Below are 25,937 nucleotides of genomic sequence, written 5' to 3'. Positions count from 1 at the left end.
CTCGTAACTCGGTCAAAAAATAGAGCTCATTTAAGACTCCTGAAGTTCCCAGGCACCGTAAGATTACGAGATGACGCAGCATTTAGCAACGGCACAGAAGCAGCTTTTCCTCTCTCCTCCTCAAGAGATAGCGAGAAAGGAACTTATAAGAACTACCGGCAGTAAAAATAAATCCTTTTCATGATAACTCTTATTTTCTTTTATTTTTTTTACTTAAATCCACCTAAATTACTCATGCTGCACCTCATGGGAGGAAAATTAAGATATGGAATAATGTCCCCAAAATACAATTCAAACTTCAAAGCATGTGATGGCAACTGCTATATGACTATGAGAACTAGTGGCTGTTACGTTATGATTACAGGTAGGAAAGTCACTCCTCTTGCACATGTAATTATCTCATCCGGTGTGAGTGGAGACAGCAAATTACTTACAGCTCAAAAATTGCACACGAAAAATCATTGTATGAAACAATAAATAGATGCATACATACTGTATATGTATTGCTTTCTGTACATATGATTACCGACATTTGTATCTATTGTCGAGGGAAAATAGTTTGATCAAAAGGCGTTTTTCATATCTTAAAGAGATAAATCGCCTCAGAAGGTTATATACGTTTAAAACCTGAGATAAAATAAATATCAAATCTAACAAATGCAGATGATAACGAAGAATATCGCGTTAAATCGAAACCAAATTTCATAAATAGGAAAAGATCTATGATGTTAGAGATTGTGGTACACTGATTACTTTTGGTTGAGGTAGTCATGTCAGAATACTAAAATATATATATATATATATATATATATATATATATATATATATATATATATATATATATATATATATATATATATATATATATATATATATACATATATATATATATATATATATATATATATATATATATATATATATATATATATATATATATATATATATATATATATATATATATATATATATATATATATATATATATATATATATATATATATATATATATATATATATATATATATATATATATATATATATATATGCAAATGCCATTCTTGGGAGGTACTGAAAAATATCATTAGTGCCCATAGATATTTTTAAATCCATTTTGGTGCTACTAATAAGCTTTTAACTGCCAGAACATACCAGAGAACTTTTTTTGAGTACTTGCAATGACAGCCGTGATTTTAGGTACTTGTAAAGCACGATTCTAACCACATCACCAGTCGTTCAGTTGCTCCAGCAAGCTGAAGGGAAATGGGTAGATGAGGAAACTTGGTTTGTCATGTCATTGTTCCAGTAGATGTTCAAGCAGATGGCTAGGTTCTGGGTCACCCCTACAAAAGAGATTGGAACTAAAAAGGACCTAGCTCAGATCCTTACAGATTTGCACTGCTGTGATAGCTGCTGAAACATGAGTGGCAATTATTGTATGAAGTCAGTGGAAACAAAACCAACTTTTTTCAGGCTAAAGCATCTTGGAATTACTTCTAGCACAGTGTGTCATTGTGACATCTTGAGCCTCGACAAACTACTTTTCAAAATTATTTACGGTATATTCCAAAGGTAATGCTGCTTTTTACTGATGAAGTAACGAAAGAACGCACCATTTTTTTTCTTTTTTTAAGGGAAGCCGCTCTTAGCATCTTTTCAGAAGGCCGTGGGTACCAACACGTGCGCTTGAAGCTAAACCTCTGTGCAGTCATAAGAGCAGAGATTTATTACCATGTAACCACGTAGCACAGCATCATGTGAAAGGTCTCGCTAAATTGCTCCACCAGTCCATTGTCTTGAAGTGTATTTACGAAAGTGACCATTTGACAAGTACATCAGAAGGTAAAAGATTGACTCAATATCTGGATAGATAGAGCGGAACAAATTCAAGTGGCCATATAAAAAAAAAAAAAAGATTACTGTGACAATACAAATGTAGATAACATACGAAAAAAGTTATTTTTATTAACATAATAAAAATAAAAACAGTTCTTTATAAATTCAGCACTATATTGTTGAGAAAAGCAAAACCAACAAAAACCAAGCGTCAAATGAAGATACAAGTTATTTCCTCAAAAATTAGCAGTTTGATTTAAGAAGAGATTGACGCACTTTTCCTTTGCATAATCCGGAGTTCTTACAGTGGAGAATTACATTAAATAAAATGATTAATAACTTCATGTGGTGTCCTGCAGTATGATATCATACTAAGAAAAAAATTCATTCAGTCTGTACACTCGATTAATCGGGCCCTGAAATAAATGTGACCAAAGGTTTGTACTCAATGGAAGTAACCTGGCAAGCACATTTGATTTATCGCACAATGTAAAGAACTCACGCAACCGACACTTTCTGGTCATAAGTGAAAGCAAAATTATTCTTGATGTGTAGGTCCATGACTGCATCTATGCATCCTTGGCAACTAACGTCTAAACAGATAGACAGGGGTATGATACTGCCTAAGGAAGCAAGAGTAATTTAACGACATGGAATACTACTCGGGGTAAAAACCCAGCAAGCGTGGTCTCCATTAACCCTCCAGCTGAGTTGTTGAAACATCAAAAGTTTGTTTTTTTTACTGTTAATTTCGTAAGTCTTTTGGTAATTCATACATTATACTCTTGGCAGTGTTTACTGCAGTTATTCCAATATCAATTGATTTGTCACAGGAATCTTTTTTATATGGACACTTGAATTTGGTCCATGATGTGAATTACTTTTATATTCCACTCTGTCTAGATAGCCAGTCAGGAACTCACCTTCCTATGTGACTGCAAATCATCACTTTTGTCAGCACACTTCAGAGTAATAGACTGGTGGAACAGTTTGATGAGACTTTCCACAAGACGCCATGCTACTTGGCTAAATGGTGATAAATTCTTGCTCTCATAACTCTTAGTACAGAGGTTTAGCAGTCACAAATTGTTGGCAGCCACGTTCACCTGGAAAGTTTCTAAGTGAGACTTCCCTTTGAGAAAAATTGAAAGTTCTTTTGTTACTTCATCAGTAAAACTTTTGATGATGTTAAATACACATTTCCTTCATGATCTTGGCTATTCATCTCCATATTCAAAAACACTCTCTATCGGTGTGTTGTATGTTTGTAAGACCAAAACTTCTGTAACTGGTGTACACCCAGGAGTTGGAAATAGTTCGAAGTATCATGAGGGACATGTGGAGAATTTGTAAGTATTTAATTCGTAAGAGAATCTGAAATTGGTGTCTGTGTAGGACAAAATTGTAACTTTAATATCAGTCTAATTTATGATTTAATTTGAGATTAACATTTCGCAATTATAAATATATACATGTTCAGCAATCGCAAATATTAAGTTTTCATTAAAAAAAAAACATTAATTTAGGCAGTTTAGCAGTTTAAGCTCTTTTTCTGCCAATACCTTGGGAAATATGGATAACGGTCACTGAGAGCATAAGGAAATCTCTCATTTCTAGGCAGTGCTCCTAAAGAGTAAAACTTCGAACGAACTAAATGATACGCACATCAGGTCAGACAAAATTACAATCCAGTCAACTGGCATCCTCCTCAGGGTCAGTTTTAACACAGGTAAGATGAGCAGTGGATACTTCTAAATTGATGAAAGAGCGTTTATAGCAATTGCCTTATTATGGTTAACATTATGCACCCCAAACCCAGACGCATTGAATCTGTGTTTAACACTGGTAAAAGGGCATTTTTTTTTCAAATATGTTACTTGCCACAGCAATAATCATTAAAAAGTAAAAAGGAATTTTAGAAATCTTGAAAATAGTAATATGCATATTTGAAAAGCATAGTAATATGTTATTCGTCTGTTTGCTACAAGACATAACTATAAAACCACTAAATGTTGCATTGCAATCTCCCTCGTAAGTGTTCACGCATTTTCTTCCCTTTTCTCATTTCAGGAAGTTGACCATAGACCTCGCTATAAAAATGGAAACTTTTTCCCCCCATTCCTTCTACCCCCGCCACACCCCCGCCCCGCTTCTCAGCGGAGGCCGAGAAGAAGAGCAACGATTTAGAAGTGAATGATGAATTGGCGATTTCCTTTTTAGTTTTTTTCTTGTGGTGTCATGACTAAATTTAGGATTGTTGCAGCTTTCTCTTAGGTTTTGAAGGTAAAAGATCATGTAGCTCCTTCAAAATCTTAGGACATTTTAGCTCACGTTCTTTAGAAAAATTCTTTTGTTTCAGTAGGTCACGGCTCTGTCGTAATTTTTGAAGTTAAAGTTTATTTAATCACCTACTTCTAGATTTATTGAAACTGCTGGTTCTTTTGATCTTCATGCTAAATAAAAAGTATTTTCCGATGCCTTAATAACTAACTTTAAGTTGAATTCCATCACATCTAGGTTAAAAATGCCAGCTACGTAGAATTCGTTTTCGTCTGAGTACACAAAACCTGACCAGAATGCCTTGAAAAGAGAGAATTTGCCATGACTCTTATAACAGATTATTTTGAGTTGATCGGAAGAGACACGCATTCTCCTCATCCATATTCTTGTAGGGAATAATGAGAGAGATGTTAGAATTTGTTCACAAATTTTTTCTTACACGGTAGAAAGACAATAACTGAGAGGTAAATATTAAAAGAAATATGCAGCAATACAATTTCGGCAGCGAAAAATTGGAAAGTTTTACCAGTACGTAAAAGCTATTCCCATATTTACAATAACAAATAAGTAATTTCTTTATTAGGAATGAGAAAACATAATGTAATTATTGCAGGCATTGTAAGCATAGGAAAAGTAAATTTTTGCCCTTACAAATAAAGAGCAATGTCAGCCTTTTTGGGCACTGGTTCAGCTTGGTTATAAATTACTAGAATTAATTATTTGAGTTCTCACAAAATGGGTTAGGTGGATCTAAACATACCCGACATAAGAAAATGCCAATATATATACTGTATCTATCTATGTATATATATATATATATATATATATATATATATATATATATATATATATATATATATATATATATATATATATATATATATACAGAGAGAGAGAGAGAGAGAGAGAGAGAGAGAGAGAGAGAGAGAGAGTACATCCAGTGAGAATGTAAGTTAGCATGTTGTTAACTGCCGTATCGTCTAGCTTGCTTATGTTTCCGGAAAAAATTCTGCTTGAAACTGGCAAATTTAAACGTGGAATAACTGCCGAGAGCCGAACTATTACAGCTAATGTGTTTTTCATTTATCTTAGAGAACGGTACAATGAAAAAGTTTGTGCTTTATGCAACATTAGTAATCATGATGGCACTAAGGAAATGTTGAAAGCTTCTTCTTTTCTTTGTTATAAATTCAGGTAAGATAACAGAAATCCAAAGCATTCAGATATCACTTTCGTCTCTGTAGTTATATGCGGGTATATAGGATGAATATCATGGTAACATATTCTCGTCTATACATCAGGCAAGCATGTATATTATGAAGTCTATATTCTTTAGAGATTTTGAGGGAAACCTGCTGGTTTACCAGAGTTACTTGGCTGTTGATGGTCTAAGGTTCTTTGCCACCGCCTCCCCGCCCCCCCCGAAAAAACCCTCCCCTCACTCAAATCTTGAATACTACCTCTCACTTTTAAAGCATTCAGAAAATACCAAAATATGGCCTTAGATACTGGACGTTTCGGATCGCTGTGTTTTGGAAACCCACTGTCAAGGGAAGCTACTGGAGTTAAAAACCGAAAAATGAAAATGATAGAATTAAAGAATAAAAATTTTCGACATGTTTGTCGGTCAATAATTTGGAATATGAAAACTTTACAATATCGCAGAGAATCGTTAAAAAGACCGCATATAACATTCTTTCCAGGCATTTTGCTGTCTTCGGCTAAAATATGTAGGTATCCAAATTCAAAGACACCTAAACACGAATCCTAAAGAATACGGCTGAGCTTAAGCGGCATAATTTCTCTGAAGATGAAAGAGCGACTTTTGTGTTAATTTTCTTTTACCATGCGATACAAATAAAAGTATGTATGCATACGCAAGTTTTGCTATCAAGATTTTTAATGAAATGTTAAAGCAGTTTAACATCTAACATCAAAGTGAATCAATACTAAATGGGATCCTGTCTAGTAGAATTCGAAATATGTACGAATGCTTCTAGCAACTAGGAAAGTATAAGCATTCATAATGTGTTAGTGTAAATTGTAGGCAGAATTTCAGATAACTGAACTTCCATCGAGCTTTTTTAGTCCATGTAATGATCTCATGCCACTATCTAGTTCTTAGGAATAAGGTTGGGAATGCAACCTTGATTTGGGCAACCTGGCTTTGAAAGGTATCTCGAATTTTGTATGAACAACCTGCTGGCAAAGAAGAGGCCACTGCCTTGATCAGAGTCAGAAGTTCCTTGCCATAATGTTATCAGTCTTATGCTAGAGGCTGACAAGATTTGTGCTGAAAAGAGGATAAATTTCATGATTTTGAAACTTCACAGCACAACTAGGAAATTTTACATCTTCCCAGTTGGGAACTGCTCTACATATTTAGGGTACTTGAAGAAGTCACATAAATGACAACTTCATATGTTAACTTTTAACTTTTAGATTTCAGTGGCAGTGGATTTAAACTTGGGAATCAGTTTTTTAACGTTTGTATTACAAAAGTAGTGGAAATTCTTTTACTGCACATTTCAAAAAAATATAGAGAATACAATCACCTCAATCTCAGATGAAGGATTTCAAATTTATTTGCTGGTTCTTCTCTGAAAGCCTTTAATTGTGAACGTGGGTGAGCTCTCAGCTGACCATTGAAAACTTGAAACCATCCAACATAATTCATTTAGTATTCACGGTATACTCGAAAGATTTCACTTGCAAAAGATGAATGAAACCATGATAACCAACTCTAGTTAAGAGCTACAGTATCTCTTAAGATGCAACCTTTAGTTCCTTGGTGTACTCAAATGTCATCAAGAGCAGATCCTTACAATGCACACTGTCGGCGTCAAGGATTCAGAGTGGGGCCTTCATGTTCCCCTGAGTAAGGCTTTAAGAGGTCTGTGAGGAGCAGAGTGTTAGCTGCTTCCATGTGCAGGAGAAGTGCTTATTTTTACACCATTGGTACTGTCTTACCATCAGCAAGGAGGTTAGTTGCTGCTAGTTGGTCCTCTTGCCTGGCCATTAGTTCTAAGCAATAACATCTCCCTCAATACACTAACTTAGGAGACACTGGAATGGTATCAGGAACTGAGTATTTCCCTGTATCTTAATAAATCAGCCTTACTTTCTCCAGTGTCTGTTGCTGTCTCCCATCCTGACTTACTCTGGGGGAAACTAAGGTTTATTAACAAGTAAGTAAAAGAAGGTTATCTAGCATCAGGATTATTGGTAAGGTTACCTACAAGCACTCTTCTATGAAAGACTGGTTTCCTTAATACATTAAATTCTTCCATGAGATTCTCCACGGTATATAGAATCGGGAAGGGCTTGTAAAGTCCCCGCTCAACGCGTCCTCTGTAATGAACATCCCATTTTCTGCGGTGCCTTCACATGCGACCTGGGGTCAGCTGAACACATATTATTATCATTTTTGTGAATTATATATTTTATTGTCTGTTCAAGTGACCATGCATTATGTATATGTAACAGAGTATTTTTGTAACAGACCAGGCATTGTTAATCATTATATCTTCTGTATGAACCTGTCCTGTTTTTGTAGAGAAATAGTTTGACCTCAGGTCACCTGTAAATCTTTGTACCTGGGGTCTCTGCGTTATATGCAGACGTCTGCATGCCACTTTATAAGCGGATCGCTTCATCAATAAACTAGCAGTACTTGTCTTCCTGCTCATTATTTCGCACCTCTCTCACAGTGATGACCCCCCAGGGTGGTTCCCGGAAGCCATTAACGGACCCAAATGGCGACTATGTCTTGGCCCGATGAACCAACCCATGCCCCTAATGGACTAACTAAGGCACTCTAACAAAGCGTTCGGGTGTTACCGACCCTCGTCGGCAGGTCACCGGCGTCATTAGTGGACCCACATGGCACGCTCCAAGCGTGTATTGATGCGAGTGTTCCCTCACACTCCAAGTGACAGCGCGGAATGAGCATGGACGTAGACATTCCCAACCACATACAGATTACCGCGAACTTCTCGGAGGCAGATGCTTCCCTCGCGCAGCCCTCTCCCACGCGCTCCTCCATACCGGTACCTGCACCCCGCACGATGAACCCCCTGATGGACCAACCAAAGGCGGCCCTCAGCATAAGGCTGCCGCCATTCACTCATCAAAACGCAGCGTCCTGGTTTTACAGGGTCGAGGGGCAATTCAGGGTAGCAGGCCTTACTGACGAGGTGTTGAAGGCAGATATCGCCATCAACGCCCTCCCGGAGGAGATATACAAGATCGCCCCATGGTTAATGACAACGTCGAGCCCAGCCACCTTCCAAGAGTTAAAAGCCACTCTCGTCGAGACCTGCTCCCTGCTGGTCTCCGAGAGAGCTGACCGCGCCCTTGACCTCGCCCTCAACCCCCAGCAGGAGAGAAACCTCTTGGAAACGTGGTATGCCCTCCAGGACTCTTCCCAGACCATCCAAGATTGAAAGATGCAAAATATACCGGAAGATGAGTTAGCAATTCTCTGGTAGACATCAAAGGTGCCTCACACTGAGGGACCTGGGGCAACCCGAACGAACTGTAAGGTTTGTAAGGTCTGTAAGGTCCTCCCTGAGACTGACAGCAGCACAAAGAAATCAGCCTGTCGAGGGAGACCTTCCTGCGGCAGCTACTGCCAGAGGTCCGTGGGCAGATCACAGAGGCATAAACCCTGCCGGTCGAGGACCTGATCAGGGCAGCACAGCAGCTGACAGACTCCACGAAGGCGACTAAGCGGGTGTCCATGCCTGCACACCCCATCAACTGCCTCCAGCCGGGTGACCCCACCACGGAGGGTGTCAATGTCGTCGCCCAGAGGAAGCCATCCCACCAGCAGAAGAAAGAGATGCCGGGGCTTTGCTATTACCACCAGAGGTTCGGGAAAGCTGCCCGGAGATGCAAAGCCCCTGCTTTTTCTTCCCTCCAAAAAACGGGGGAGGTGGTGGCTGCCCACACAGGCCGCCATGGCACCAGCAACTGAAACACCCATGGGCCTCGCACTAGTAGGCTTTTACGTCCGCGACACCATCTCCGAAAGGATGATGTTGATCGACACCAGAGCCATGCAGTCAGTGTTCCAGCCTTCCAGAGAGGACCGCAGACATCCGCCGGACCCGACTGCCTCCCTAATGGCTGCCAACGGGTCTCCCATCCTCTCCTACGGCACCAAGCTCCTGTCGATCTCCATCCTTAGCCGGAGGTACAAGTGGAAATTCATCGTTGTGGACGTTAGGACCCCGCTCCTGGGTGCCCACTTCGGACTGGCAGTCTATGTTAGCCGCAAACGCCTGCTGGACACTGAGTCCAGCCAGTCCCTTCCCTTGTTGCTGGGCCCCAGGGAGACCGCCGTCTGTTCCGTGGCGCCCCACCAGTATGGTTCCCTTCTGAAGGAATTTCCAGAAGTTTTCAAACCCGAGCTTCGCCAGGTGCCCAGGGCCCCTGCCAAACACAGGATGTATCATCACATCAAAACAAAGGGCCCCCCGACGCACATGAAGTTCCGACAGCTTCCCCTCCAGTGCCTTCAGGAGGCCAAGAAGGCCTTTGCTAAGATGGAGAGGATGGACATATGCAGAAAGGCTCCCAGCCTGTGGGCCTCCCCCCTCACATGGTGCAGAAAGCGGACGGCACCTGGAAGCCCTTTGGTGACTACAGGTGGCTCAACCTCGCTACAGAACCCGACCACTACCCTCTACCAAACATGCAGGACCTAACGGCCTCCTTCTACGGGGCCAAAATATTCTCAAAGTTAGATCTCTTATTAAAATCATATTTTCAGGTACCAGTAGCGCCAGATGACATCCCCAAAACTGCCATCATCACACCATTCGGGTCCTACATCTTCGCCTTCTCCACCTTCGGCCTGAAGAACGCAGGCGTGACCTAGAGGTTGATGGACAGCATCCTGGGGGACCTGGACTTCTGCGTCTACTACGTCGATGATATCTTAATTTTTTCAGACTCCAGAAGGAGCAAGATAACTTTTAACAGTCATCGACCACTCCACCAGGTGGCCCGAAGCTACACCCATGGAAGAAGCCACCTCCAGTGCGTGCACAGAAGCCCTCCTCTCCAGCTGGATCAGCTATTCTGTGTCCCGGACCACATAACAACAGACAGAGGTCCCGCTTTCCTATCCGAGCTGTGGACTGCCCTGGCATGCCTGCTGGGGACCACTCATCACAGCACCACCGCCTACAACCCCGCAGCCAACGGAATGGTGGAAAGGCTCCACAGGTCCTTGAAGGCGTCCCTTATGGCTCGTTGCACCTCCGAGAATTGGAAGTACCAGCTGCCCTGGGTCCTCCTCGGATTGAGAACCGGCCCCAGAGCCAACGGCAACCCCTCCTCAGCAGAAAAAGTCTACGGGGAGACCCTGGTAGTCCCGGGGGAACTTGTCGCAGAAGACAGGGACGACATAGCAATGCAGAGGCTCCGTGACAGGGTTGGGAAGTTTGTCCCCTGCCAGAGGACATACACCGACAGGACGTCCCCCTTCATGCCTCCTGGTCTGTCCTCCGCCCCCTACGTCTTCATCAGGGACGATGCCATGTGGCCACCCTTAACCAGGCCCTACAGAGGACCTTTCCTTTTGCTCGAAAGGGACAAAAAGGCATTCTGGGTAGCCGCCCATGGAAGGGAAGACTGGATATTGGTAGACTGCCTCAAGCCTGCATTCCTGGAGGAGGACGTCAGGGGCAGTTCCCAAAACTTCCCACAGGATATAGCAACCCCCCAGCCAGCCCCATGCACAGGAAAACGTAGTGGGTGCCCGCCCCCCGTCCAGAGGGGGCCGGGGAAGGCGACCACCCCCTCCAGTTGACATCGAGAAAGCGGGGGCCCCTCCGTCGCCCCAGCAGATACCTGCTTTGATCAGACGTTACCTACGTCTTGGGGGGGAGTATTGTAAAGTCCCAGCTCAACAGCTCTACGTGTTCTCTGTAATGAACATCCCGTTTTCTGTGGTGCCCTCACATGCGACCTGGGGTCAGCCAAACACATATTATTATCATTATTGTGAATTACATATTTTATTGTCTGTTCAAGTGACCATGCATTATGTATATGTAACAGAGTATTTTTGTAACAGACCAGGCATTGTTAATCATTATATCTTCTGTATGTACAGTACCTGTCCTGTTTTTGTAGAGAAATAGTTTGACCTCAGGTCACCTGTAAATCTTTGTACCTGCGGTCTTTGTGTTATACGCAGACGTTCGCACGCTGCTTTATAAGTGGATCACTTCATCAATAAACTAGCAGTAGGCCTACTTGTCTTCCTGCTCATTATTTCTCACCTCTCTCACAGGCTATGAAACCTTGCATTTCACCCTGGCCCATGGGGCTGGCCAAGTACAATTACGCTTCCATACTATGTCTGACGAGTTAGCCTCTCCAGTTCCCTGCAAGGAGGAAACAAGTTGCTTTTATAATTTAGTTGGTGCCATTGATGATATCAAGGCTCTATAATGACGGTATCCTGTTTCTAGAAAAGTCTATTCTACGCAAACGTCACATTGCTAATCGGGTTCGAATTGTCATTTCGTGCCTGTTGAAAAATTGCAAAACTGTTAACTTCAAAAGAGTATTTTACCACTGCATGAGAGCTCCGCCTATCGGATTCTTAAAATGGAAGTCAGGGTTTATAGTGAGAGAGTTAAGTCATCGTAAAAATGCAAGTTTTACACTATCCTCAGGGTCATTAATGACCAATCATAAAACCAAATAAGTTCACACCTATTTCTGTATGAGAAATGCGTGTATGTTCTTTAGCCCGTTCGGAAAGTTTTTAAATACCCCCGTGAGTTCACATACATGTGCCTACACAAAGTTACGCCAACGCAAGCAGAGAGAGAGAGAGAGAGAGAGAGAGAGAGAGAGAGAGAGAGAGAGAGAGAGAGAGCAGTATCGCAGTGAATTATGAGCAATCAAGTTTCAAAACAGTTTTTAATAGGAAACAATAGACGTACAAATGTCGTGTGTTCGAGAAGTTTGATAAGTTAAAAAACAAAAAGTGCTTATGCAAACCTGCTTCACACAACGCTAAGGCGAAATGAAAACTGGTACACAAAAACACGAGTACAAAAAACATATAACTCTCTTATGGCCTTTATGCAAACATTACTTCATATATTAATTTAAAACACCCAAGCTAACGTATAACTAAAAAAAAAAAGTTGAGATTTAGACTCCGGCATCGATGACATACCTAAAATGTCAAGGACAGATAAATAATGATTAGCCGTAAAGGCTACATGTTTTCGGTGTAGAGCAGATATGTACATAACTCCGTCTACATACGAGCTCTCTCTCTCTCTCTCTCTCTCTCTCTCTCTCTCTCTCTCTCTCTCTCTCTCTCTCCGGTATTATTAACCAGATCTCAACGTAATTCTACTGGACAAAACCAGAATTTTTCCTTTACGATGACAACCTCAGAGATCGTCTTATGTTCGGAGCAAGTGTAAATCTTTAATTTTCAGAAATACCAACTTAATAGAGAGTCGAAAATTTCGGGAGATAAACTCACTTGTTGAGAAAAGATTGCTGGAAATTTTGTTTAAGAACTTTCATACGTTTAGAGGCGTTAAGACAAACGTGAAAATATAGCAGAGCCTTGTTGCTATGCACAAGCAGAAAGCCTTTCAATTGGTTTGTTATTCAGCCTTCTTTAAGCGTAATTAAACAGCTTGGCATGATCCTGTCTTACTGTAGATGGAGCTTTTTTCACGCGTGGAGGCTGCCGGGGAAAGAAGGGGATCTTTCTAGTGCAATCTCGCAACACGTCCCAGGCTGTCAGTCGTCAATTGGGCATCACGTAGTTCCCATTGGAACTCTGTTTTACGCTTTCCCCTAAATGTTCCGGTCAACGGATACTCTGTCTTCTTAGATTTCACCTAAAATTATGTTTTAAATGTTGTGCCTTGGGTTATTGCACTAATGAATAACTCCAGAATATTTTCTTTCTTGTTTCGTTTTCAGTTTCAATATTCATTGAATGCAAAGAAGAAAAAAACATATAATTCAGTAGGTAAATAAAAAGACAATGAGCGACATGAACTTCATAAGCAGTTTCACCGGTTTATCGTGTTATTTTATGGTTATGTAATGATGATAGTTAGCTTGCTTTATGATTTATTTCTTTATTGGATCACGCAGATCTGTCTCGTAACTGAGTGTTGCTGCAGCTAGATAATATTGAGGTCGAAAGTTACAACCAGGAAGTGACGTATGCATGGGGATCTCCACATGAATGATGTTATGCGAACAGCATTGACCAAATTTTTTTTCCAGAAAACTTTATTGTTCAGTCACAGGTATTGTTGAAGGGTATTTTTTCCACCCACATGTTTGCAATAACCGACACGTAATTTTGTAAAGTGGCAGAATGCACTATTACCTAAGCCAATGCGTCACTGTTGTTCATAGTACAGAAACAATTGTTTGCTAACTTCCTATATACTAATTCGGGCCGTGACCTTCCTAAAGATATTGAATTTGCACCATTCACAATCTTCAAGTAAAATGTCATAAAAATCATTTTCTAATTTTTTTTTTTTAAATCCTATTTGTAAACTGGCCCTCGCCACCACCGCCACCAGCGTTTTTATGATTGTGCATTAAGAATAGTGAAACGCCTCTGATTAAATTGTTCATATTCTGCAATTACTTGGCAGTAAGGCATGTAAAAAAACTCAAACTCTTTGGGAGAGACTGAATGGGTATTACGCATGAAATTCTCCCGTAGGACAAAACAAAACGTTAACATGAAAATAAATAGGAACCATTTCATGAAGCTCTTCCTCTTCCCACCCTTGAAATAGTTTCTTAACTAATGTTAAAAGTTTCCATTATTACAGTTATTTCATCAAAAGCAATACCTAACTAAACTGAGAGGAGATTCTCCCATACATTTGATATGCCGCTGTTTAAGGACAGGTGTAATTGACCTGACCATGCATACTAAACTGTACACCTGTAATTACGGTGGAAAAGATTTCTTTTTAATCGTGACACTCTTTCCGCTTTCACGTTTTTTTTTTTTCTTCCTTTAGTGTCAAAGAGAGGCTGCCTACACAAAACATGACGTTGTATTTGGTCAAATGTTTGATCGCTTTCTATAAAAAAAAAAAGAATTGTCAGTAAATTACCAGATTCAAAAATATTCATAAATCCTTCCCAGGAAAGCAGTTAGACGTAACCGCAAAAAGCATTCGGAAGTGAAATCTCCGATTTTGGGCAGAGAACCCTACACGAATATGTCAGCCGCAGGCCGCTGAGGCTGCTGGCATCATTGACCTGCGATGTGACGGCAACAGCTGAACCTGCAAGTCAACAGACGTTGAAAAATGCCCTTGGAGGTTTCTTGCTGAAATTATAGCAGTTGGAAAAGCTGTATACTCCTCAGGGCAGGTGGTAGTTTAACAACGTAGGATTTCGTGTCATTCCAGTATTTCAGCAATGAGGGAGTCATTTTAAGATAAAAGACAGACAGATGTAAATAAAAATGACAGAATAAGAATAATTAAAGCACGGAAATTAATGAAGCAATGCATTTCAAAGACAATATACTCAAATAAAGAAACAGGCACTGGATGTCCGGAGATCCATCGGAACAAAAAAATTTTAATTACTGGCTGGAGAAATTGCAAATTGTCTGTTGTTGTTTCCATTTGAAATATTCAAGTACCATACTCTTCGGAAGTTCACAGCCTCATTTCCTGTGTTGCTTGGTTTTATTATTGAGGGCTCATTTTAGAGAAACGAAGCTTGTTCTGTGGGTTGAAAGATTTAACTCAAACTTCAGATCAAATTAATATACCAGTATTTATTGTTACGTGACTAGACTGTCCACCAGTGTAAACAAATGGATGACTGTTTGTTTTATTGCACTAAGAAGAGGGTAGTCTATTCTACAGTAAATACTTTCCTTTGTCAGGAAAGTTAACAAGTAAATAAAACCAGAACTCGAAGTTCAAAGATGAAATTGTTGACTCTTGCATCTAGTCGAGAAGTATAAATCCGAACTCTGCCGAAAGAAACTGAACCAGCCTTACGAACAAAGTCACATTTTCTTTAGTGACAATAATGAAAAGTTTTAATATTATGAGACAACGAAGAACCAAAATTAAGATATTATCTATAGGGAAACTTTCAGAACGGTATTTCCATGTACAACATCAACCAAACGAAGTCTCTACGCCACATCAGCACTTCACACAGTTTGGTCATTTCGCTGTCCATTATTTGGAATGCTTTGAAATTGACTCCAAAATGCAAATTCGCTGACTGCACTTTTCCCCGCATCGAATCTTGTTCCATATTTTCTGCAGATGACGAATTTAGTTGCTCTCAAATGACTTCAGACTGACCGCCCTTTCACGCTCTTCTTCTTATGAAAAGCTGATACCGTAAGATTTGTGCGCTCTTATGGTATCGTCTTATAATAAAATCTACTATTCCTTATACTTTTGTTCGTCGCATATAAATCAATCAAGAAAGTACCGGTGAATGAGTGAGCCGTTGAGGGGTTTAGTTTGATTTTGAGACTGCATCCAAACCCTCCTCCCTGTTATCTATAAGCTAGGTGTTTAGCGTAAATAGATGACATCGTTAAAAGTGCTATATCTGCTCCTATGTTAATCGGGTAATTGCTTTGTTGGTATAAACTTCATGAAAACCCCATCTGTCCCTTTCCTGTTACGGGAACTGTTTTTTTTTACTCCCCCTCTCGACAAGACTGAGTCAGAAATAATTTGTCTAATATATACTGTATATTAACCAAAGAACCGGAAGAAATCATAAAAAACAAACAAGAGGTTCTTAACTATTTTTACCTTGGGAGACACGCCTGGTCCGGATTTACACGGGTAGGCCTACAGCATGAGCCAAATGGCAATAAAAAGACATATGGAGGGTTATTCAATCCTTTAATTCAGCAGCACCTGAAGATTAACGGGGACCTCTCTCACCTAAGGCTGTGAAAGAGAGAGAGAGAGAGAATGTGTGTGGGTAAACAATTAACATAGTGACCCCTGATTTCTTTGTTTTCTTCTAGGGTCACCTACCAGTGACGTGAAAACATGCGCAGTAACGCCGGGACGGTCTAACCCTGCGCTCTATTAATCCTGCTCTACAGACTACAGTAGGCACCGGTACTGTTCGTTTCCAGTTTCACTGAGATGAAGGAGCGTTGAAGGCCTCTCGGCCGTTCTTGTAATACTTCTCAGACAACGACTTTCCACGTTTACTCAGCGCTTCGTTTCCTTGGTCCATATTTTCCCCTTTTCTCATTTATTACAGCTGGGCATGACAGTGAGGTATAATTGGTCTCCTACTAAAAAGAAAATTGTTGCCGGCGCCATTTCAATCTGCTAAATTCAGAAACAGAAACAGCATGCAGTTCATTCCATTTTTTTTTTAAATAGACAGGAAGGATAGAGAACTGCTTTACCTGTTTTATGTTCATTTCTTTCCTTCTTTTTTACTCAAGTTATCACTGGCTGGTTTTGGGATGTAATGAAAATTGGGATAAATCATTTCCCATGTATGCGCCATTCTTTACATGTGATTCCTATCCCTTTTATTCAAGTTACAAAAGCTTACTTTTATCGCATCACGCCTTTACTCCTAATGGGTTTCAAAACCCTCCATCAAATGTACATCTCACGTTCTAGCTACATCAGGTAACTGGGAAGTTTTAGAGATGACTATACTTAAGCAGTGATGTTTCTGTTCAACTAAATTTATGTTGTAATATCATGAGTAAAAAGAGGAGTTCCACGTGAGAAAGTGTTGTGACACTTGGAATTAAGAAATTTCTTTGATAAACCTTAAGGAGTTCATTCTCTTCTTCATCATAGGCTTTTTCGTGACTTCCTACTTGGAAAGTGTGTTACATATTTAGTGAACAGAAGGTAAGTGTTACCTGTGGATATCCACAGCGAATTAATACCAGTGTGCAGTGTCCTTTAGCTGTAATAATTATCAGTAAATATGAGCTGTTAATTGCCTTTCATTTCAAGTAGATCGAAGGTGATTATCCATGATTTTCTTAATTCGTATATCTAAATTTAGCAATGGGCAAAAAACAGGAAAAAATCCCATTTTCTGATGAGGTAACCTCCCTTTAGTTGCAACTGCAGAAATGTTGATCTTGGAATCACCTGAGGTTGGAGGAATGATTAGCGTTGCGTGATCACCCACTGTCTGAGAATCTGCTTCGCTCCATCAGACCCCTCCTGCGCTGCCGGGGGATTGATTTCTTCTCCCTTCTTCTCATTCAGCAGCCATGGAAAAGATGACGGTAGGTCTTCTAAGCCCGGAAGAACAAGCAAAGCAATGCAAGAACATCTGCCACGTGTATATATGTTATTAGGTCAACAGTGTACAGTGCTATGCGCAAGTCTTATGCAACTAATGTATTAAAACAACCATTGTTCACCTCATTTAAGAACCAGCGACAGACGCAAAACTCTGATTATATGTTCCAGAAATTGTCTGTTAAATATTCGGGACTTTTATGTAAATACAATAATCTCTGAAGAAGGTATTCTTCCGTTCTTCCAGGTAAAAGGTAACCATTTATAAATGAACATATCAGTTTTGAACTAGATACAAGCCAGATCCAAGATGAAATATGACAAAACATAAAAAAAAAAAAAACTGGATTCCTTTGTCACTGGAATTTCTGGAGGTAACACAACCACTCACAGACAAAGGCACTTTCTGTAATAAATGCTTGCAACACTTTTCAATCTCAAATCGCCTTCGGTGCTCTATTTTTATTCTGTTTACCTTTCAGTTGGATTAGGAAAATATAATTCTGTCGATTGATAAATTTTTAAAATAAATTCAATGCTATTCGAATGGGTTATTTATGATCATTATACGTGGAAGTGCAGACACTTTAAGTGCATTGAATAATTTGTATTAATTATAATAAAGTATTGGTATTTGTCCTTTTTCCTATAGGAAAGCTCTCTCTCTACCAATAAATTTTCTTAATGCTAGTCATCACAGACATTATGCTTCTTGATTATATCTATACAAATACATACAGTACACACACACATACTATATATATATATATATATATATATATATATATATATATATATATATATATATATATATATATATATATATAGAGAGAGAGAGAGAGAGAGAGAGAGAGAGAGAGAGAGAGAGAGAGAGAGAGAGAGAGAGAGAGAGATGGGGGAGGATACAATTGCTATACTTGAGGCAATATCTCCGCCCCTTTACAAGCGATGTGGTGGTGTTAGTGTACAAGAAAACTATTTCTACAGTCCATAGCACACGAGGTCATTTATTTTCTCCGCATCAGTTTCTGAATCTGGCTGTGAGTGAATCATTGACGAGACCACACTCTTGGACCTAGTATTCATTGATTCCCCCGATGGTGTATTCAGCAAGACAGATCTTCCAATTGGGACTCCTGGTCGTGCTCTAATTTCTTTAGTAATTACAACGAAATAGACTGTCTCTGACCATTGATGCACCATACTCTTGTGAGATATATATAAATCCTTCAACGGACTAGAATGGAATTTTGAGTGACGTTTACATGAAAATTTGTTAGTTGTATTAAGAAGACCCTGTTTTTCTTGCAAATGATGTCTTGTCGACATGATCCGTCGGTGAAATCCCTCTCACCTGTTAAACAGGTATACTGGAAATAAAGCCTGGTTTAATGATGATTGTAGATATACTTTTAAGAAACTGAAAGCTTATATCTTGAAAAAGGAGTGGGTCCGATTTGACATGGAGTAATTATACTTGACTAAGAGTTGTGGCTCAGAAAGTTTTGTTCTTCAGCTGCAAATGAGTACAGTTTGACTGTATTGTTATTACTGAATTTTTAAGGAATATCTTACACAATAGTGACCACAGGAATGTAATTTCCGGGGTTCCTCATGGTTGCAATCTGCTTTAAACACTATTTCTATACACATGATGTGTGGTTTGGCCTAGAACAATGCGGGTGTTTATGCAGGGGATTCTACATTCTTTGCGTCGGTCCCAGCTCATGGAAGACTTGTGGTTGCAGATTCTCTTAACAGAAATCTAGCTAAAAATTTTGAGTGGTACAAATTATGGGGAATGAATTCGAATCCTAACAAAACACAAAGTAAGAATTGGGCTAGGACAATGGATACCCCACCACCCTAGATGTTTTCTTTGAAAAATTTTCTTTAGTTATATGCAATTCTAGTTGCCTTTCTTGACTTCAAATTTTCGTTTGAGATACAAACCCGGTCCACCTGTTCTTCAGCTGCACAAGACATTGCCGTGCTGAAAGTCTTTGAAGAGTTTTTGAGACCTTTCTATCCTGAGGTGATGATTTTATTCTTTTATTCCCCATGTTTTGAATATTGTTTCCTGGTTCAGTCTTCAAAGTCTGACATGCGCCTTTGAGTTCTAATAAATTTCTTATTCCAAAGCTTAGTATTAATCTACAGTATTCTTGTGTATACTTCATCAAATTTCCCGTAATTCTGATCATCTTTTGCATTTAAAAATTTCCCAGATTACACTATCCACCAAGTGATACCAATATTTCAGAGTTAATTCTTACACTCTTGCCTTTTCTCTCATGAGGTGCAATAAAACACAGCTTTCTAGAAGTTTTGGTTCATCTGTGACCAAATTATGGAATGAAATTCCTTATGTGATTTCAAACTAAGAGAATTGCACATCTAATAGTGTACTTTTATCAAATAATTTGTTTTTCTTTGCTGTTTCTCTCATATAATGTATTCTCTCCTTCTGCATATGTTTTTGAACTGGACTAGGCTACTTCCCCTATTGGAGCCCAGAGGCTTTCAGCACTCTGCTTTTCCAACTAGAGTTTCAGCTTGGTTGGAATAATAATAATGATAATGCAATTAAGGGATATGGAGTTCGTTAGGTGTTGGCTGAACCACGGAGTAAGGAGAGTCGTCATCCTCTTTGAAGGATTTAAAAAAAATATGACCGATCTTATCTAGTTTTCATGACCTTCGCGAAAGATTAATGTTGTTTGGTATTTTTTATTCAAAGTAGCTTCGCTTAGTTGGCCTTTAGAACGACATGCACTTTCATAGATAATATGTGATATATCTCAGTTTATAACGCGGTTGCTAATTTACACGATTAAAAATTACAGAATTTTATTATGAACATTTCACCGTCAGTGACTGTACAAACACTGCTATTAGAGAATCCAAAACCAAAAGAACTGTATCTTCCCAAAGATTCCGTAGTCTTCCTGACGTTTTTCAGGTATGGAATTTTTTTTTACCATTATTTTGACTTTACTAAATTACTCATGGATTATTTTAAATATTGTGTCCTTGTACTCAGTCGAACAAATCCTCGGGGTACGTGAAACTAATTTACTTACCAATCAGTTCTTTACTGATATATCTTGATAATTAAGAAATGGATGTGATGTAGGAAATTGGGTTTTCTCTTAACTGTGAAGTTGTTGCATCATATATATATATATATATATATATATATATATATATATATATATATATATATATACACACACACACATATATATATATATATATATATATATATATATATATATATATATATATATATATATATATATATATATATATATATATATATATATATATATATATATATATCAGCTGTTTTTTTCAGAAAAAACGCAACAACAGTCGAAGTGAAATTCAATGTTTAACTGCTGCAGCAAGAAAACCTCTTGCGCACAAAACTCTCACAACATTAACTAATTCCTAACCTGTTAATGGGCAGATTGCTGAGCCCTGTACTTATTCTGCACCCTTGTGTCCTAGATCTTATGGTCCTTCCACTTCAATACCTCATGCACACCATCAATCCAGCACTTTCTTGGTTTCCCCACTTACCACTATATCATCCTACCTTTTTTCCGCACAACTTGCATTTAGTATTCACACTTTATTTCCATAATGGAGAGTTAGCTCAACAACCCCTTCAAAAATTTCATATTATTCTCACTGAAACTCCTCTTTCAAATCTTTACACAGTATCTGCAACCTACCTTATTTTACCACGTATGTGACTCACCTTTCATCTCACCTGGCCATCATCCATTATACTTAATGCAACATAATTGTACGGATTAGCAGTTGCAATTCTTCCTCCTCACAGACAAGCATTCAGTGCTCCACCTTCCTGGTTTCCATGCACTCGTATAACCTTCATTTGTTCACAGCTTCTTTAGACTTTCGCTTTGTACCTATATCTTCTGTTATATCTCCGACTTTTGGCATAACTTCATCCCTAAAGATATCAAACTGCTACCCCGATGTTATGCATCTTTTTCTCAGACCAACTTTTTTATTAAATTTCATTGATCGCACTTTACTTTTATCATGTGAAAACTATAAATACCTTTCAACCAAATCTCTTCTACAAAATACATTTTCAACAACGTCTTATATTGAGCACTTTTTTGATCCATGAACATCACATACAGCTTTTTTCTTCCATCCTGATCATTCTTTCTAATTGTTTCATGATAAATCTCTGATCAGCGCACCCCTTCTTTGTTTAAGGCCACACGGCCCTTTCCTTTCAACCATTTTTATGATAAGACTAGGACAGTTGGTAAACTGTCCAAATCTTGTCATAAAAATCCCACCATTAACCTTCCCCAGTATGCTAAGTCATATTAAGCCCTATAATTCTGTAAGACCTCTCAAACACATATACAGTTGTCAAAAAGGACAATCATTCTCCTCAGCCAATACCTTTGGAACGTTTCATTCATCCTGACATGCTTGTACACCTTATTCAGCCACTCGAATATTTTCATCATCAATATACAGCATCTCTCTTGTAATACTTTGAACTTCTGACCCCTTTCTATTCTTCATTCTTCAGTATCTTGAGTGCCTTTCTAATATCCCAAGTAATAACTCCTATAATTAAATACAAACTCACATGAACTGCTCCAACTTTCTAATCACTCAAATCTACCTCCCTTCTTTCCTCCCAATTTGAAAACTCTTCAAAATAGTTGCTCAATCAGCAAAAATATACAGACTTGAGACAGCATCTCCCTACTCATTATCTTGTCCTTTGAATTTATTTCCATAAACTGCATATTCTTTCCTACCTAAAGAAATTGCTCAGATTTAAGCCTACATCTACCACAGACCTAAATTTCTTTTTCTCTCACTTTTCCTTGACTACTTTATCCGTCATCTTATAAATCCCAACATGATAAGCTCATTTGTTCAGTGATTTCAGTTTAGACAGTCTTTTCCTCGTTAATTCCTCAATTTATTCATTCTAGCACTCATTGTTTTTATTCCTTCCTCCTCCTCCTCCTCTCTCTCTCTCTCTCTCTCTCTCTCTCTCTAATACACACACACACACACACACACACACACACACACACACACACACACACACACACACATATATATATATATATATATATATATATATATATATATATATATATATATATATATATATGATAAGTGGGATGTACTTTATTACAATCCACTGACGTTCTTGGACCACAGTTGTTCCATTTTCAAAACTAAAAATTTATGTTCATAGTTATATTGGGTATAGCCTCGAACGACCAACTCCTGGCAACACTTGAACCGTTATAATTATCAAACAGATTGTTCCCCAATTAAAGCCCCAGTCTTCTGCCCCGATCTATACCTGTCGTGAGTTTTCATGGAGCCCCAAAGCGCCCTTGCTAGTCACTCGACTATTTCTGCTTAGCATATAGGTGTGCCCTCGCTTCTTGTATTTCAGTGTACATTATCAACTCTTTAATTTTTAATAACTATTTGTATATAAATTTGACTCTTGTCTGAGTCGTTTAAGTTTTACTGTCTATAAATTTGTTTGTCTTCCCAGCCTTGGAAGAGGGACATTTGTGGTCCAGGAACGTCGGTGGGTTGTATTAAAGTACGTCTGATGTCAACATGTCTGTGCTTCTCCCATTTCTGATGTTTGATCGAGACCTTAGCAACTAACCGCCCCCTGAGCTGCATTTTACAAATACACACACACACATATACAGTATATATATATATATATATATATATATATATATATATACATATATATATATATATATATATATATATATATATATATATATATATATATATATATATATATATATACACGAGTATATATGTATTATATATATACATATATATATATATATATATATATATATATATATATATATATATATATATATATATATTCTTTCTGTTTTACTTCCCCTTAAACTCTCACCTCGCCGTGAGGATAGTGGTCTATCACATTTCCTACTAAGAAGGACGAAAATTAATTCGGCTTATGCTGACATATAGCCCCTGAAAACAAATATTTTGATCAAACCCAAATTAACCCATCCGCCGGAACTACGTAAACACAGCTGTCGCAACGAACTCTTCTATTATTATTTATACTTTTTCTTTCGGGTACATTTTCTGTTCAAGAGCTAGATGAGAGATCTCCATTCATTTCATAGCGATTCCTTTCCCTTTTCCGATAGTCTTTCATTTTAACAAAATTGGAGACCGTAGCAGAAACGAATTTCAGTTTATCTTACGTTGATTACATGCATTCGTTGCCAATTGTTAGTGATATAATTATTCGGTAATTCTGATTATTTGTTCAACATATTGTTAACCTTTCTTTTTACATTTGTGACTAAATATCAAAAAAATTTCTGTTAACAATAATGATCTTAATTCACATAACATTTAACTGAAACACGACCTTTAACTCCTAGCGCATTTTAAAAGAAATTTCAATGGTAAAAGCCTGCGGAGTTGACAAAATCTTGGTCATACGGTTGATGCTGATCTGCACTACATTGCAATAAAATTACTGCTTGTTGCTTTTGTATTCTAATGATATTGGAGCGAACCAGACAAATAGTTTGGGAGGCGTACAAGTCTTCACCTCCGAAATTATTGTTATTTTTGTTATTCTGATTGACAGGTAACCTTACTTTCTCTCTTTGCCTTACGTTTCCTTCAAGAAATTTGTTGTCTATTACTTCTGACATCCTTTTTTCTTATCCTTAATAGCTTCTTCACAAGCTATGCAATCTAAGTTAAACGAAACTGATGAGATATCTGCATTGCCCAAAACTTTAAAAACTTCCAATTCCACCCCTTTCTGAAACCAGAGGAAAAATTCCCCACAGGTGTTTGAACCTCTTCACTTGACCCTGTTCTCTAAGGATAAAAGATGTTATATAAATTTACCATTGCTTCTCCTCCTCAGAAATGAGGCCGCAGTAATAATTCAGAGGAGGCCCAAAGGTGGCGTATGCGCACATGGAGGCTTGCGAAGAGAAAGCGATATTTTCCAGCTTTATTTTTTTTCATGATTTCGAAAGATCCGCGCAAAGTAAGCGAATTCACCATGATCAACTTTAAAGGAAAGTCAAAGAGAGGTTTTCGTACTCTAGTATCCGAATGAACTGCCTGAGAATTTCAAGATTATCGTTAAAGGTGTCAATTATTTTAATTCTGAAACATCACTCGGACTTTCACTCTATGTAATAGCTGTTCATCGCTAACTGACAGTACACTTTTCCAGACTAAATCGCGTCAAATTTTTCAAAGTTTCACGACTTGACAAGAAAATCACTTAGAACTTAGAAAACAACGCTAGACACAATTATTCGCCACGCCACACTGGTAAAACCGCTGAAGAAGCTCACACTGATATTTATATTTCAAAGGGGGCAAAGGGAAAAGAGGGGAAACAGTTTTCGAAGGGGATGTCAGCAGAGTGCGCTGCCAGAGGTTACAATGAACGCGGTCACTGCGCCACTGAAGTCTACGAGCGAATGTCAGCGGCAGAAGAAGGCGCGTCCTCCAACATCACGACACAACGCACACAGTCACGAGTCTGGTCCACACTGAACGCTCCGTCACTATCCATTCACGATGAGCGCACACGCACCCTGATCTAGATCCGTTCAACGTGAACAGTTCCCTCCCCCCCTCACCCCCGCATCCTTCCTACTGGTCTCCCGCACTCACTGCCAAGTGTTCGCGTTGGTCTTTTTCAAGATTTTCTTATTAACGTTGATACATTATTAGATGCTTGCATCAGAATCTAGCTAAATATTTTTGAAAACTTGTTGCATTGTCCGTCGAAAACTGATTATTACTACAGAGATCAGTTGTGAAAACTGAGTGTCAGCTGTTGCGTAAATAAAATTCACTTTAGATATTAGTACCAAGTAAATACAAATTTATGGTAACAATTTGCTCAAAATTGTCGGCAAGCAGTATCTATTCAGTGCCAGCTTGTCATTGATATTTTAATGCACTTTCAATATTGATAGTAAACATCACTATTTGTAGGAGCACACCTTTTTTATACTGAACATAGTGGCATGTGAAACTCCATGATCATTTAGCATATGAATCATGCTAGAGAGAGAGAGAGAGAGAGAGAGAGAGAGAGAGAGAGAGGGAGATTCAACTCATTCATGACGAGGAAGTAAAAACCGTCTTAACAAAAGAATCCACAGTCAGTGAATACTTATGCGTTTCTCTTCTTATTTTGACGGAAGCTTCCTGCCTGATTTACATTAGTCTCTAGATGTCAATAATTAATCATTCGAATTCCGAGAGAGTAAGGTAGCCTTCTGCTTGACGTTTTCTCCGCAACAACTCGGTTTTTCTTGGTGTGAAGCTATTCTCATTGTTTTGTTGCACCTGAGAGCTAAAGGTTTTGGTTATGGCATGAAGGAATTCCAAGATCGCTTATTGTCGGTATCCGTGGGTCTCCCTTCT

At 38.7% G+C, this 25,937-nt stretch overlaps 1 protein-coding gene across 1 annotated transcript in view; it reads right to left on the bottom strand.

Moving 5' to 3' along the window:
* Window positions 1-25,065, bottom strand: part of LOC136826829 (uncharacterized) — a 1,026,023-nt gene extending 1,000,958 nt beyond the window's left edge. Inside the window, exon 1 of the mRNA XM_067084297.1 lies at window positions 24,390-25,065. Coding sequence (XP_066940398.1) covers window positions 24,390-24,392 — 3 coding nt within the window. The 5' untranslated portion in view covers window positions 24,393-25,065. The remainder of the gene's footprint in view (window positions 1-24,389) is intronic.
* Window positions 25,066-25,937: the final 872 nt, after the last annotated feature.

Source organism: Macrobrachium rosenbergii, chromosome 41 (genome assembly GCF_040412425.1).
Source record: "Macrobrachium rosenbergii isolate ZJJX-2024 chromosome 41, ASM4041242v1, whole genome shotgun sequence".
In the NCBI taxonomy this organism is placed as follows: domain Eukaryota; kingdom Metazoa; phylum Arthropoda; class Malacostraca; order Decapoda; family Palaemonidae; genus Macrobrachium; species Macrobrachium rosenbergii.
This window is presented reverse-complemented; position numbering and strand designations above follow the sequence as displayed.